This window comes from Xiphophorus maculatus, chromosome 11, assembly GCF_002775205.1.
Source record: "Xiphophorus maculatus strain JP 163 A chromosome 11, X_maculatus-5.0-male, whole genome shotgun sequence".
Taxonomy (NCBI): domain Eukaryota; kingdom Metazoa; phylum Chordata; class Actinopteri; order Cyprinodontiformes; family Poeciliidae; genus Xiphophorus; species Xiphophorus maculatus.
Window position 1 is genome coordinate 31,035,909 of NC_036453.1, and position 17,290 is coordinate 31,053,198.

At 36.2% G+C, this 17,290-nt stretch overlaps 1 protein-coding gene across 1 annotated transcript in view; it reads right to left on the reverse strand.

Annotated features, from left to right (window-relative positions):
• LOC102228857 (calcium-binding protein 8-like) overlaps nt 1-17,290 on the reverse strand; it is a 38,328-nt gene that overhangs the window by 7,342 nt on the left and 13,696 nt on the right. Inside the window, exons 3-4 of the mRNA XM_005813081.2 lie at nt 9,748-9,891; nt 7,015-7,127 (exon numbers count right to left, since the gene is read on the reverse strand). Of these exons, the coding sequence (XP_005813138.1) occupies nt 7,015-7,127; nt 9,748-9,891 (257 nt within the window). The remainder of the gene's footprint in view (nt 1-7,014; nt 7,128-9,747; nt 9,892-17,290) is intronic.

Here is a 17,290-nt window from a genome sequence, read left to right on the forward strand (position 1 = left end):
GATGACGTTCCTAACAGCATTGGGGATGCTCATCTGAAGCCCATCACTAACGCTGCGATAACCGTTATCCCCGAAGACTTTAAATTCTTTTTGTCAATAAACTCTTCTAATTGTCTTCTTATCTCCGTCTGAGTCTCTCCAGATTGAATCACAAAACACTTTAAAAAGACAACAACAACAAAAAAAACTGCAATGTTAGTAAACATCGTCTGGCATTAGCATTTTTGGGGGTGACAACTAAAGGGTTAAACTCCTGAGAGATCAAGATTTTTAATTTTTAATCAGACATCCCTAAAGCTGCTCATCTGTGCCGTAGAGTATTTGGAGAGTTGATTTTGTTTTATTTAATTTATTTTTGTTTCTTTTTACTCTGTTAAATTACCAGCAGAGAGACATTAAGTTGATTAATGATAAAATAAATTCTGATTACCAGTTGCAATTGTTTGTGTTTTGTCCCTTAATTGAAGTGTAATCATTTTTGATTTAAATAGATATTAATGTGAGAAACACAGAGATCTGCTTGCTTCTCTGAATGGATGGTTTAATGTAGAAAAATTCATTCTGCAAACTGATTCTCAGCTAATTAAAACACTTACTTGTTTCTATAGATATATAAATATAATCGTTGTTGCATGAAACAAGAGTTAGTAGCAAAAACAAAACAATGATGTCCTCTGCTCTGAAAAAAATGTTTCTTTGGACCAACTTAAAATAATTTGTAACAGCTAATCTTAGCTTTGCTAATTTGATTTCAGAATGATAGCTTAAGTAAAACTAATGAAATTATTTTCATTAGTTCTGATTTTACAGAAGATGCTCAATAGGAAGGAGATCTCTCAGGTTTTCACATTTGTCTTGTTGCGCAGCAATGCAACTCTCCTGAAGAAGATATTTTACAAAACACGGGACAGGATGCACTCAAAATCTACCCTGAGGTCACAGGAACAGTTAGTGGCAACAACAGTTAGAGGGACTGCTTGATTCCTGCTTTCCTTCTTGTCAGAGCAGTCTCAGCCCAAAACACCAGCAATGAAAAAGAGGAACAAGTCTTTGAACAGCAGCAGCGGGACAGATGACATGACAGCTGAAGACAGAGAGAAAACACACAATGTTCCTGTCTGTCTGCGCTTAGACCCGCTACCTGCAGCTATCCAGCAGAATGTTTTATTTTCCTCCTCTGCTGTCTCTGAAGGACAAACACAGAGCGACGAACGGGGCAGACAAAATATTGAGTTTTCTTGTCTTTGTCTTTTCTGAATCGTTTCTAGCGGTGTGTTTGTGTGTGCATATGATCGAGCAGCTACCAGGAGCCCAGCAGGGGACTCGGCGACACGCAGAAGGAGTCAAGACACATCAATCAGAGGAACAGGTGTTAACACGGCGCCCTTCCTAACTAATCCTCCCGGCCTTCAAGCAACACAAGCTTGTTTCCTCAGACCCTCCACCTGCTCTGTTTGCTGACCCCGAAAAGCCACCAAGACTGACTGGATGCAGTCACTTTTTGTTTTACTCTGCACTATTTTCACTAAAGTTTAAATAAAGTTTATGTTGTGTGGTGTCAGCAGGACACACAGACGCAGCAAAAATCTCAATCTACAGAATAAAATCAGATTTTGTCAACATAACACAACATTCTGAAAATAAAAAGCCCCACTCAGTGTTTGGATGCCACATCAAAAGCATTTCCACACAAAGTGCCGCACTGCAGATCAAAGCATCCACCAAACGGCTGATATTATATAACATGCATGTAATGGTTTTTTTTAATATTCATTAGAAATAGCTTTTCTTATTGCTTCAACAGATTCTTTTCACTCTATCACCCATGTTTTGTTTATGTTTTTTGACATATTTTTTCATTTTTGTGTCAGAAATTTGCATACCCTGATCATCAGCATGGATTTTTCTGAACCATTTTTCTTCCACAGCTGAATGATGATACAACAAAGAACTTCAAAAATAATTGGATACACAAGTTTGAAGACATTGTGAACTTTGTCATATCTGCATGAATCAAACGTGCACATAATGAAACATAAATGGACAAAAAGTGTTCCTAGGAAAGCTGCAGAAATCCTCATTTTTCTGGATGATGGTTTAAAAACAGCTTGTTTTTTGAGAAGTGATTAGAGTCACTACATGAATCCAGGTTTCAGGAACTGAACATACATTTTCTTTAGACTCGAGGTTAAGGCTTTAGGTTATGACCAAAAGTGTTTTCACTGCAAAAACACAAAATCTTACAAAGCAGTTTTAGTTTCTAGTGCAAATATCTTTATCCATTTGAAATAAGACAAAACTAACTTAGAAGTAAGCATTCAGCAAGATAAACACTGCAAAAATACAAAATCTTGCCAGATGTTTTTGTTTAGTTTCTAGTACAAATATTTTTGTTCACTTGAGATGAGAAAAATAACCTTACAAGTAAAATTTCAGCAAGGTATATGAGCTTGTTTTAAGTAAATAATTCCTTAATATTGATGAAACATTAGTTCCATTGGCAGATAAATTCTATACTAAGAAATGCTAGGCTTAAAATAAGCTCCTATATCTTGCTGAAAAGTTACTTCTGTGTGGTTTCGTCTTATTTCAAGTGAACTAAGATATTTGTGCTAGAAACAAGACAAAAATAATTGGAAAGACTTTGTGTTTTTGCAGTGTAGGAGCTTGATTTAACTCAATATTGATGAAAAAATACTTGTTTCATTGGCAGAATATTTCACTTATAATATGGAAAAATATCTTATTATAAGTGAATTTATCTTCCAATGGAAATAGTAATTTTTCATTGATATTAAGGAACCACTTACTTAAAACAAACTCTTATATCTTGCTGAAAAGTTGTACTTGTACGTTTGTTTCTCTTAATTCCAATTGAAATGGTTTGAATGTGTATTAATAATCATGAACCTGTTTGACTTTCTTTAATATCTCAGAAAAACATTCATCTTACATTCAAACTTGTGTAGCTACTTTTTCTTTATATAAAAAAAAAATCACTGAAGCCCTTTGTTGTAAAATAATTTAACCCTGAAAAAAAAACATACGTTAAAAGCTCAACATTATTAATGTCAGACTGTCTAGACAAGTCATCATTCAAGAAGCTGCAACCTTGACTTAACTTTGGAAATGTTTTCTAAATTCAGTTGTGTTCATAAGGTGCCAGTTCCATCTCAGAGCACGCTACATAAAGAAACCATTTAATTTATTGGCTCAAGTAACTTTAATCAATAGTCTGGCTGGCGGGAAGGCACTTGCCCATTCTGAATCAGATTTGACAAACTGCCAACCAAAACAACTGTGAACAGTCAGGACCAGAGGACTGGACTGCTGGGATGAACTGGGATGTTTTGCACTGAGCTTCTATGAATCAGGCTTGATTCAACGTTTACGTCGGGATCAGGAAAACTTAGAGGGAACGTTTTCTGTGCAGTTTAGCCCGTCAAAGTGCAATTTTCTGCGATAGTGTGTGAAAAGAGGGCACAGAGGGCCAGAAGGGGAGGGTGAATGAGCGGTTATTAGTGAAAAAATAAAAGCTTTTTTACTTCTCATGTGCACCCTTAATTTGTTTACATATGGAGTCAGTGAGGAGGCGAAAGACTTTTTAATTTCAGCACATATCCAGGTCTGAGGGTCTGATTTTCTGATGCTAAACCAAAATTTCACTCTGGGCGCCAAATTGATTAAAACGGACTTTGTTTACTCTTCAGCTTCCAGATTTATAATGTTGAGAAAGAGCCAAAAGTCTCGGGGGGGGGGGTTTAGCAATGGAAACCAGAACATTTTAGCAAAAAGAAAAAAGTTTCTTTTAATCACGAGCCAGAATATAGATCCCACTGGAAAGCTTTGGAGGGAGTTAAAATGCGCCTTTGACAAAAAGGAAAACTTTTAAAAAGAGGGATAAATGAAGAGAGCCAGCACAAGACGCTAAAAGAAAACAACTGATTACAACACAAAGGTGATGTAATTAGATATGAATTTGAAACTTATTGCTCTATAAGATCTGCATTCCTCCAAAGCCATTTAAAATGAATTCATATCCCACTGGTCGCTTCCTATAAAAAGCAATATATGAGTTTATTTATTTTACCTAAAAGTGCTAAAACTTTACTGGCAGAATGTCTTTTTCAATACGTTTCAAAGTTTCTCCTTCATGAATGATCTTGTTTTGCTAATTTGAAATAATCCATAACAAATTAACATTAAAAGTTGATTGTGTTAAACTGAATGTGAATTTTCCTTTTCTATCTTAAAATCTGGGATGGAAACAATAAATGTTGCAAATACAAAAGACCACTGCACTGACCCAAACTGAAAACCTCCTGATTATTCCACCAAATATTGATTTCTGAGCTCTTCCTGAATTAAAACATTAATATTGTTGTTTCTAAATGAATATGAACTTGTTTTCTTTGCTTTACTTGAGGTCTGAAAGCACTGCATTTTTTTCATTATTTTGTCCATTTCTCATTTTCTGCAAATATAAGCTAAATTTTTGCTTGTAATTTCGGAGACATGTCGGTAGTTCATAGAATGAAAGAACAATGTTCATTTTACTCAAATATTTACCTAGAAAGCGTAAAATCAGAGAAACTGATCATTTTAAGTGGTCTTTTCTATACAGAGCTGTATTTTATTCACCAAACCACAAAATGATCACAGAAATTTTCACGGGTTTGGATATATGATGCATATGTCAAAACTTATTTATCTCATGTCACATAATAAACAAATTGACAACAAATAGCAGGTGTGTGTCAGCTGCTCAGCCAGCAGACATGTTGTGCTCATCCAGGTAGCATTGCAAGATGGTACCTGTCAGATAATAAAATGCAAATATACTATAAAGTTGTATTTTATGCAACATAATGTTGAGTATCCTTAAAAGATAATAAAATGCAACAAAATCCGTTTATTTCTGTTATTTCCAGGGACCCTCTAAGGCATGCCCGCCTAATAATTCAGATAATTCTGTCCAGCGGCGAACAAAACAAGCCAATTCCCCAAAGAACCGCATCATCTGAACACGCTGAACTGAGTCATTATGGCTCAGCGTGCCGTATCCATCATGGAGAGCCTCTTCCATCTCTCCCTTTTTTAACACAATGACTCCCCTGTCTCCCTCTGAGCTCTGTGAAATATAAACAGACACTTGCAAAATGCAGCTCTCACAATCCTCAGAGACACTCTTCCTCCCACCATTTCATCCCCTCTCCCCGCCTCCTCTCCACTTATATATTCTTTTGCTTTATGCTTTTATTTTACGCTTCCTCCATCTTTTCCTGCTCTCCTCTACTTTTCTTCCTGTTTGCCTTCAGTCTGCCGTTTCCCTTTGTGGGAGGTGAGCGTTTTAAATCACCCCAGAGATGCTCACTGTCTGCGACCTTCATGAATCACAGTCTCTTGTACTTCTTTAATTTTCTCCCCTCTTCTCCTTTGTGATTTTCCTTTATGTTCCCAAATCTTTATGTGGGGCATCCTCTCCTCTCCTCTCCTACATCATTCCCACCTCTTTCCGCTCTCATCCCTGTTCATTGTCCAGCTTACCTCTCTTCCCTCGCCCCTCTCTCTCTCTCAGCCCATCTGGCTGCTTCATTTTTCCACTTTGTGTCTCAATTACAAAAGGTGTTCTAAATCTGCATACTTTTGCATTAAATTGTTTTATTTTTCCCTGATGGAATGAACACACCGTTGTTTCTTAATTTATACTTCTTGAAGAGATTGCACAATGAAATCTGGAATTAGGGGAATCTTTGTAGATGTGTTGGTGGGTAAATTAACCTCTCTAAATCAGAGATTATTAATGTTCTCAAGGACCGGTTGTGCCAGATTAAACCTATTAAACTGTTAAAACGTTAATACGTGTGGATAATTACTTCTTAAAATTAGACTGTTTCTTGCGATTTTATTTTTGCAATCAAAATCACAGATTTTGTGGTGCTAATTTAGTAATATATATGACGTTAAATGTGACTTTTTGACTATAATTTGACATCCAGTAAGGCCGAGGCAGAAGTCATGAAAGTAAGAAACACTGCCACCTGCAGGCGGGAGTTAGCGGTCACTTAAATTAGACATTTTTGACAATTTTTCTGGAAAATTTGCAATAAACTGCAGGAATTTTCACATAATTACAAAAAATTAGAGAGACTGTTTGATGTAATATGTGCCTGGAGTCTAGAGGGCCACATAAAATACTATGGTGGGCCAGATTTGGTCCATGGCCCTTAGGTTTGACACTGGTGCTCTTAATGCTTCTCATGTCACTTAACTTCAGGAAAGCAGAGTGCAGCTTCCTAGGAGCTGAGACTCAACTAGTCCTTGCTTTTGAAACACACATATACGCACAAACATTCATGCATTTCCATAATGTCATAAGCCTTTACCCACGAGGCACAAAATGCAGGTTCTTCGTCTGGCGCTGCTTTCATAAACAAAGTCAGGATGTAAAAAAAGCTTGTGCATGAGCTGCAACACTAATGCCCAGTTCGGATTCTCAAACGCAAACATGCTCTGACATTTTTCAGACAGTGCTGCATCTCTAAAATACTTATTTTGGCAATGCCTCCTTCAACACTGTGAATGATAAACACACACACACACACACACGCACGCACATATGCATGCACACACAAACAAACCCAGAATCACTACCGCATACAAAAACCAAAGTAAATTCTCTGCAGGTCTCCTTTCCTTCAGGTCTCTAAGTAAAAACAATTTCTGGCAGGCAGGCAGCAGAAGCAGGTAGGGGGGACTGGAGTGTGTTTGGGGTGTGTGTGTGTATGGGTGTGTGTGCGTGGGTGTGTGTGTGTTTTCTTATTTGTGTCGGTGCAGAGTCCCTGCAGGAACCAGAGCCGAGCTTAAGCATGTAAGCACTCCTCTGAATGCTGAAATGCGCAGCCAGAGGTGAGCTAGATGAGGTGAAAAAGATGGAGCCGGTAAGTAACAGGGCACCTGAGTGATGAGGAGCAGCCTGTCTGCCCGTAGGCAGGAGGAAGGTTTGTCTCTCACCTGCCAGAAGATGTTGTCAATGGTGTTGCCCAGGAATCCTTCTCTGTTGTCGGACGACAGCAGCTTAGGCCCCAGTATCGTCATGAACTCCTCAAAGTCCACCTGGCCGTCCCCTGCAGGAGGAAACACATAAGAGGCTGCTGCAGCATAGACCGTGTTGGCTGAACGTATTCAAAGCAATAAAAAAATATGACAGAATAACAACTAAATATGCTTTGATTTGTGACACTATCGACACAGTAAACTTTCCCCAACTCAGACGTGTATCTTTAAGATTTTGCGCGTAGGTGTTCTTATGACAGATCAGGGAATATTTGGCTAATTTAAATTCACAAGACACGACTCGTAAAAATGTTTGCATTATATATTCTGCTGCTGCATGTAGTTAATGATACCCATCAGCAGCCTGAACAGCTTCATTACAGGAACTTGTAAACACTATCATTTTCACCCAGATTTATAGATGTTAACCTGAAGATGCTGCGATCACGACTGTCAGCTTTATTTAACTTTTAGTTCATTACGTTATACTGTGCAGCATAAAAAACCTTAGCAGTAAAGCAACAGTGTTGGAAACTGTTCAGTAAAAGTATTCAAATCCTTTGAACACAATGCAAATACAAACTACAGAGTATTTTACTAAAATGTAATGGTGAAGTGCACGGAAGATAATACTGGATTTTCAAACGTAATAATTACAATAATAATTGCATATATATATATACTTTTATACTTTTCACTTTTATACACTGGATTCTTTGCTTATTTTTATTTACAAGAGGAGGTCAAAACTCATTCAAATATGGTGAGAATCAGGAAACTGCTAAATCTTTGGCTTTGACTAGGCCATTCGAAAACTCTTTGCTTTGATTTAAGCAATTCCAAAATAACTCTGGTTGTATGTTTAAGGTTGTTGACTTGAAAATAAATAACCTCTAAGTAATGCATAGTGTAAAAGCACATGCAGCTCTGGAAAAAAATTAAGAGAGAACTTAAAATGACCAGTTTCTCTGATTTTACTTTTTATATGTTTGAGTAAAATGAACTTTGCTTTTTGATTCTATGAACTACTGACAACGTGTCTCCAAAATTACAAGCAGAAATTTTGTATTTATTTGCAGAAAATAAGAAATGCCAAAATAATGAAAAAGATGCAGTGTTTTCAGACCTCAAATAACGCAAAGAAAACAAGTTCATATTCATTTAGAAACAATAATACTAATGTTTTAACTCAGGAAGAGTTCAGAAATCAATATTTGGTGGAAAAACCAGGAGGTTTTCTATGGGGCTCACTGCAGTGGGCTATTGGTGTAAAGAAGAATAAAAGGCAAGACAAGCCTGATAGAAAAAAACAGGTTCAAATGGTTTTTAATAATGTTTACAAAGCTCCATCCATCCACCTGCTAAGGATTTCCTGGTACCTGCGAAGAAATATAATATTCATATCAAAGTAAGAGGTTTCTGAATACATTACAACAGCACACTTTCAAAATTTTTATCTGTAAAATAAAGCAGAAAAACACAAAATTTGAAATAGGTAAAACTTTTTTTTTAGTTTAATGCCATATTTTTATAACAAAACACAAAAGTTTGTGGCTTAGGTTCAATGGATATTATTACTTTTGTAAGTCATCAATAATTATATCAGGGGAATTCCTAATATCCTTTGCCTTAGCATAAAAAAAAATTTTAGTAAGTACCATTTGCATAAAGCACAACCTGGTTACAAATACTACTTCTGTATAAGTTCTCTCCAGCTTGGAGAGTCTTTTATTTTGGCCACATCTACAAAAGCTAAGGTTTACTTTGAACAGCGGTTTCAAAGAGATTGGATTTTGCCTTGAGTTGTTGCCCAATTACCCGACTGGAAAGTTCCAGGAAAGATGAAAAGTGACAGGAGAGCGATCACAGACCTATCTGTGTGTTTAATGCTGCACAGTGTCTAACATTATGTTCATCACTGCAAAGCCGGATTAAATGATGCTCTGAAAGAACATCATTTAATCTGAAATAATTGAGGCTTACAGAAGGATAGTTCAAGATATACAGATAATTCTTACGCTGATATTTAATAACATAAAATGAGTATAAGAAACAGTGCAGGTTGTGATGTGTTGACTGTGAAAGTCAGAGGTAGACAGTATTTTAAGAAAGATAGCATCTTGCCTCAGGACAAATGGTAGTGCTGCTTTCAGGTGGTCGGTTACTCACAGACGCAAAAGCAAAAAGCTTTTAGCTTTGACCTTTGATATTTATGGCAAACTGTGAAATCAAGAGCCAAGAGCAGTCAGATAAGAAACCGCTGAAAGACTGAATGAGTTTTTCCTAATGCAAGTTCTGCCTTGGAGTAATTGCAATCTGCTGTGAATTTACAAGTAGAGCGCAACTTCTAAGTACGAGGAGCAGATAGGCTCGTTCTTTATTGTCTCGGGGGAAATTTGTCCTTTAAATCTGGCCTTCTGCTGCACTTTAGGTCATTTACAAGGTGTTTTAGTGGAGCATTTCTGAAGAGAACAGGTTCGATCCAAATGTTTGTATCCAAAGCAAGTGAAAGAGGTATTCTAATTCAAATTCAACACTCCATACCTCTGCTGAAGCAAATTACTCCTCCGTATACCATGCAGAAGTAAAGAAAACAAAGATATTCAAGCAGAAACACATTAAAACAGGGTGAGAAAGTTCTGCATGCTCTGCAAATGCCCCCCGAGTGTGTGTCCTTATGTAGCGCCTCACCATCCATGTCCAGTCTCTGCATAATGATGGCCAGCTCCACTTCGCTAGGCATGTAACCCAGGGAGCGCATGGCCATGCCCAGCTCCTGCTTGGAGATGAAGCCATTCCCATCTCGGTCCAAAACCCGGAATGCCTCACGGATCTCTGCGCAGGATAAAAACACAACATGTCACCGCAAAGTCTGTGCTTCTTTTCATTCTACAAATTTGTGAAAATACACATTATTAATTTAATATGGAAAAATGTGAAATGCTGCAATTTTTCTGTCACGGAGCATCTGGTGTGAGAGAGTCTGGTTGATCTTTTTCACACGTCTAATTGCATACTATGTTTTATAAGGCGTCTTATTACAGGGGATGAAAATATCTTTTCTTTATTGGTGTTCCTCTTTGCACTTCTTTCTGATGAGTAATCATTGCTCGTTGCTTTTTTTATTTGTTTGGTGGTTGCACTTGTGGCGGAGGTTAATGGTACACATCTTTCCCGTTTATCACAATTTAAATCTAATCTAGTTTCTAATTATCTAAAGCACATCCCTTATTGCAGTCGGTTGATATATGTTCTTGTTTTGTTTGTAATTTTAAAGTGTGTTTTTATGAGACTGTCAAATCCCTTTTTATCTTGGTGCATGATGTGTTTTCTTTGTCAGTGCCGCATGACCGATTTTCAGAAGACTGAACAATTGTGAGTCTTTGTTTTGTCTTAGAGATCAATAAACGTTGTGTTCAGCTCGTCTTGGTGAACAGTTTTATTTTCAAAGAATACCGCTGTTATTCAGCAGACAGTTATTATAGCAGACATCCTACAAATAATTGTATTTCTCCAATTACTTTTAAACTCAACCACAACAAATTCTCATCTCAATTGCTCATGTTTTTATCACCTATAATGTTGTTTGAAAATCTGTAGATGCATGTCAAAGTGCTCTTGCAAGAATTATTCATTTAACTTTTGTAATTTATCAATTGAGACTCCATAAATAAGCCCTGATTGCATTACTGCATCAAACTGGAAACAGTAGCTCATCTTTTCATTCAACAGAGTTTTATCTTCTAAGATGGGTTAGGGCCAAGTGGCAGACTTTTTCCATTCATTTTGACGCTGCCATGTTTTGTCTTTATATTCTTGGTTTCTCTCTTGTCTGAAAAATATTGAATAATCCATTTTCTTATCGTTTCATTGGTTGATCTAAACCTCCTGATGGCTCCTTCCCCATAATCCCCAGATACAGAATAGCTTTGTTCTGACTTGGTCAAAAAAACTTAAAAAAATTAAAAACACAAGACAGCAAAAGGTTTGAAAGGTGTTATTTACTACTTTGTTAAACAACGTTACAGCAAGTTTCGCTACAAGAATTGTTTAATTTTTTTTAATTCTTTTGCCATCTTAGCAAAAGGCATATTTTGTTAGCCTAAACTGAAAGTGCTTTATTGAAACATACTTAGACAGTATTTACATAGTACTTACAAATATTAAGGTTTACTAAAATATACACAGGACCAATTTGAAAATATTACCAAAAGTACAATTTCAGAAAAGTATTGTTTATATACATCTGTAATATATTTTTAAAATGTACATTTAAAATATAAATTTTTACAAATACATGCAGTGTATTATTAAAAGGATTATCGTATAACGTATAATTTTAGTAATATATTTAATTAGAAGTTAAAGTCTAATTTAGAAAAGATATACTTTTAGAAAGTGCACCAAAATATGCTTCTAAAAATGTACTTATTTTATATAATCTTAATAAGTATATTCACCTTATAACATTCTAAAATGTATTTTGGAAAAATACAGCATATTATATTACATCTACAAAAGGTGAGGTTCACTTTGAACAACGGTTTCAAAGAGATTTTGAAAAATAAAAACACAAAACCAGCAAAAGGTTTTACCAAGTCAAGTCAGCAGAGTGATGTAACTGTTTTTATTTTTCATTGTAACTGTTTTTATTTTTTGGTGAAACTGTTTTTATTTTTTGCATCCTGTCTTTAGCTGCGTTTGCCTAATGTGGTGCATAATTGTTTTATTTATATCACCAGTTTCTGAATCCAAAATGGGTAACAACCAGGGGAACCCAAGAGAAACAACAATCTGAATCTGTCATTTTGAAGATCGTTATAAAACTTTCTACACTTCCTGTCCCCCCGACCTCTTCAATGAGATTAGAGTAAGGTTCTTATTTAGACTATTTTCTCTCTCAGCAGTAGTTTCCAGAGAAGTTTAATTATCTTTGATTTTATTTTTGATGTTACTTTTTATCTAATTAAAGCATTTTAAAACAGACATCAGTGGAATGATTAATACCATTAATTCTTGATGATGTTAATTACCAGCTCCCACTGATTTTCCTCAGAATCCATAACTTAGGTGAACATATTGTTGATTAATGCTAAATAAATCTGAGAAATACATAGCATTTGTTTTGTTTTATAGATCATGCAGCGGGAAGTGAAATTATTCATCTTTTGTCCAATTCTGCTAAATTATGAGACAAATTTACTTTTAGCATATCATAGTTTAACACAGCTTTTAAATGCTATGACGAGTATATTGTCATTATGACAAAATAAACAGTCTTACAGAATAATTTGCATGTTTTTATTGACTTCAGTTTTGGTAAACCTTACAGATAATTTGCCTCCTTTCTGGTTTATGTTTATGCCCAGTTACTACAGCTACTGCAAAAGCATAAATGGGTTTTGATCAATACTCTTCTGTAAGAGTTGATGACCTAATTCTTGTGTCCTTAAAACATTTCCTAATCAGAAAGTTATACCTTTAATTTTCCAGAGTTCCAGCTCACCATTTATTTTTTCAGTAAATGTCTGGGTTCAGTCTCGCTGCTCTTAAAGTTGTTGTGGGATGCAACACGTTTTCTGTGATAAAACTCCCATAACCAGCAGCTTCTTTGGGACCAAACAGCAGACAGACAAATTAGCTTTGGAGCGGGACCGATTCCTGCGGGAAATGGAGTTGGTAGACAGAAAAACAAGTCCTAAATCACAGCAGCAGTTAACCTCAAGTGTAAAAACACTTCAAGTGGTCTGCAGCGTCTGCCCTGCTGCTGAACCGCCGGGGACCGGAGCCAGGGAGCTAAAATAAAGAAAAAAACGACCCACAGAAATATTTGTTACAAATGTTTTCAATTAGAGTTATCACTAACATGGTGTGTGGAATTATTTTAATCTTTTTGCATTTCAAAATTTTCAGAAAATCAAACTCTGCTTTTTGGGAATAGAGAAAAAGACATTATTCTTCTCTGCTTGTGGGTATTAAAATTTTAGAGATTGATGAATTGCAAACTGCAACTTTTCAACAGCCGCCACAGGGTAACCGTAGCCACTAAAACCTCTGTGTAAACAAAGACGCTCATAAAAATGATCTTAGAAGCAGCATTTTCACATCAAAAAGTAATGCGCTAATGGTTTTTTGTACAATACATTAAAAAAAAGTAAAAGGTTTGTTTTAAAAGCACACCTTTTCAATTTCAGTCTTTTCACTGTAAAAATTACAACCCTAATAAAACTAAAAAAAAAGAAAAGTAAATAAATAAATAAATACAAACAATAATAAGGCAGCATTTTCCAAGCAATTCTTTTTAAGTTTAAAACACTTTTGGGTTTTATAAAAGCTAAAATAAAGTAAGCTGAAAAAAAAAATTAATTTGAAAATTAAAAAAAGAAAAATTGTTACACTAAACTGAAAATAATTAGCATTTAAAATGTAATTAAAACGAGTAACTTATGATATTGGGGCTGCACAGTGGCGCAGTTGGTCGCACTGTTGCCTTGCAGCAAGAAGGTCCAGGGTTCAATTCCCGGCCAGGGTCTTTCTGCATGGAGTTTGCATGTTCTCTCTGTGCATGCGTGGGTTCTCTCCGGGTACTCCGGCTTCCTCCCACAGTCCAAAAACATGACTGTCAGGTTAATTGGTCTATCTAAATTCTCCCTAGGTGTGAGTGTGTGTGTGCATGGTTGTGTGTCCTGTATGTCTCTGTGTTGCCCTGCGACAGACTGGCGACCTGTCCAGGGTGACCCCGCCTCTCGCCTGGAACGTAGCTGGAGAAGCACCAGCAGCCCTCCCGACCCCATTAGGGACAAAGGGTGAACAGAAAATGGATGGAAATGGATGGAACTTATGATATTTGTATAAATTTTACTATATTATTTTAATTTTTCTCAATTTGCTTCAATTCACCATAATTAATCTTTTTTTCTAGCAGGTTGACAGTCACAAAATCTTGGTTTTACCTAAAAGAAATGCTGCTTCTTTTGTAGATCCATGGCTTTTGAGTGTCATATATTTTTGAAATAAAATTTGTTTAAGGCTTATCAAGCAACATTTTTATAATTCAATTCAATTAAGTTCAAAAATACTTTAATAAACCCAAAGGGAAATTAAGTAAGATAAAAGTATTAGTAGAAAATGTTTTTTATGGATATATATGTTGAAAAAAAACCTAAGAAAAAATAAATCCAAAGAATAAATGTACCTGGAATTCACTCAAACTATCCAGTTTAACTAAGTGAGAATTTCAATTGAAAGACACAAATATAGTTGTGCCAAAATGCAGAAAAAAAGATTTAAGGTCTTGGAATAAATAACATGTAGTTTGTTTTGATGTAAGTTTATGATTCAGAAAATAATCTATATTTCTGACTTATTTCAAATATAAATTGTAATTTAAGTAAAACTAATACATTATAACATATTGACAACTAGTATTTTTTTTTTGTTTGGCTCAATGTAACATTTTTTCAGTGCAGGAAGAGGTGTTATTGTAAAGTAAATGACCAAATCTGATCCTCAGACAACTTAATACCAACTGGCATTGTAAATTTACTTAAACTGCATTATCATAAAGAGTCTTAATAAATGTCAGGGACGTCATGATGACATGAATTTGACCCGTTTGTCTCATAAGGTTCCTTTAAATTACATTTGTAGTGAATCAACAATATCAGAAAACTGAACTGAATTGAAAACTATAGAAGAGAATCAAATCAAATCTTTAGAAAGTCTTACATACTCAAATTTATTTATTTTTTCTCTACTAATGTTTGTCATATTGCAGCCATTTTGTACTGAGTTATAAAACAAAGCATCTGCTGTGGTTCTTGTTGAACTACTTTCAGTATCTATATCTGAACTTATTCATTCTAATGTTCGGTCTGAAATGATTTTCACATATGAATATGTCCAAACTTCAAGTAGCTTGAACATATTGATTGATTGGCAGCCACAATTGCTTCTCTAAAGTTATTTAAGATGTTTTCACTTCTTGGCATTGTGTTAGCTTACACATGAATGATTTGGACCAGCAAACTGCCTAGACTGATGTTTTTATAAAGATCATGATTAATAACGACTGCTACATTCCTCTTATTCACTGTGGAAGCAGAAAAGGGGAACTCAGTTTCATGACTGGTTGTTTTGACTCTCATTGTTTTCCCTTGCATTTCTTTCTGATAAGTGATCAGTTATCTTCACCATCGTCTGTCTCATAATTTCATCTCATAACTGTCATGGTGGGTTTTGGAGAGCTAGATTGGAGACAACTGGTGAAGTGTGGCATTAGATAGATTCATTTTCTCCAAAAATTAAAACCTAAAAGAACCTAAATAGCTAATGAGACAGGTGAGTGGCATTACAAAGATGGGGAAACACAAGAAAGGTGGGTTCAGTGGGTTTGATTGCTGGACTGAGGAACTGGAACCAAAAGGAAACCATTTAAGAATATAAATACTAAGAAAAGTAAAACACAGGTACAAGTACAAGAAAAAACTGGTAATCAGAGCTAAAACTAGACATGGGGTGGCATGAAAAAAACCTGATTAGCAAGGAGTAAAATAAACTGATAGAAAATAAAAAGACTTAAACTAGAATTAACTAAACCCGACAGAAGCTATTCAGGCAGGTTACCACCAGAATAAAATACAAATAAAAGCCTATGAGCCATAAATAACCCACAAACTAAAACATAAGCCAATGCACCAGTCTTATTGTGCAAAAAGAACATGTTCTATCACCTTTATGACATTTAATTCAAAACTTTAATGTGTCACAGAGACAAACTACCACATGCTAATTAGTGACTGCTGGATTTTAGCAGGTCTGTATGGAGATGAAAGGTGCTTCCCTGGAGTAGATAAGTGGCTTCCCCATTACCTGTAAGTGCAGGAGATTTTCTCACAGACAAACCAAGGTGAGAGTCAACTCCTTCCTTCTCTCCTCCCCACTGCCTGTCTAAGTCCCTTTTCTTGTCTCCCTCGCATCTTTTTTATACTTGCCATGTCTTACAAACCCCGAGAGGCCTCCACAAAGAACAATCACCACCATCTCTGCCAAGAGCGCTTCCGACTCCGTGTTCCCACGCAAAATGAGGATTCTTCCTAACAAGAAGTTGTGATTAAATGCACACAACCCAGAGGGAATGAGTGTGTTTGTGCAGCAGAAACACTCCGAGCATTCTCACAGAATGGCCACAATTTGCAACATATAACCTGTCAATCACTGCAAAAGCACAAAATCTCAACTAGTATTATCAGTCTAGTTTCTAGTGCAAATATCTTTTTATTTTAAATGAGACAAAACTAACTTATAAGTGACTTTTTGTGAAGATATAGGAGCTTGTTTTAAGTCAATAATTCTTTTATATTGAAGAAAAAATTCTTGTTCCACTTGGAGATTATTTCACTCGTGATAGAAGAAAAATATCTTATTATGAGTGAAATAAACAACTACAAACACCTTTTCATCAACATGACTTTCTGAAAATAAGATCCTATGCCTTATTTCACGATAAAACTACATGTCCGTCCATCTGACTGTGGCTCTGTTGTAGAGTAATTGTCTTTTGATTGGAAGGTTGTAGGTTTGATTCCAGCTTCCTCCTGCCACATGATTAGCATGCAACCCAAATTGCCTACCAATCTGCGTATTAGTGTATAAATGTGTTTGCGAATGTGACTCTAGTGTAAAGTGCTTTGAGTGACCAAAATGACTGGAAAAGCGCTATATAAGTTCAGTCCATTTATCTGTTTTTCTGTCTGTCTGAATGTTGGAGCGTAAAGCTGAATTTCAGTCGCAGCTTGTAAATATCCCCCACTGCTCATAACTGGACTTGTCCTCCATGCTGCCGCCTCTCGTTTTTGTTTTTTTGGCTTTCTTCAAAGGGTGAGAATCACAGCCAAGGTGAGGCGCTCCGAACGAGGCCAAGTGTGCAGCCTCCCAGAACACACTGAGATCCATTTGTATGCAGCCCAACAGAGGGAACCACGTTTTCAATAGGGTACAAATGACCTGGTCCCTGATGTGTTGCTCTACAGTGTGTGGGGTGTGTGTGTGTGTGTGTGTGTGTGTGTGCGGGTGTGTGTGTGTGTGTGTGTGTGTGTGTGTGTGTGTGCTCGCGGGGGTGAGCATGGGTGTGTTAGATTGCAGCCTCTACCAATGGTTGGGTGTTGCAAAGGAAGCCCCCAGGTCTACACATGTTCACATATGAAAAGCAGAGATGCTTTAAAAGTACAGAAAA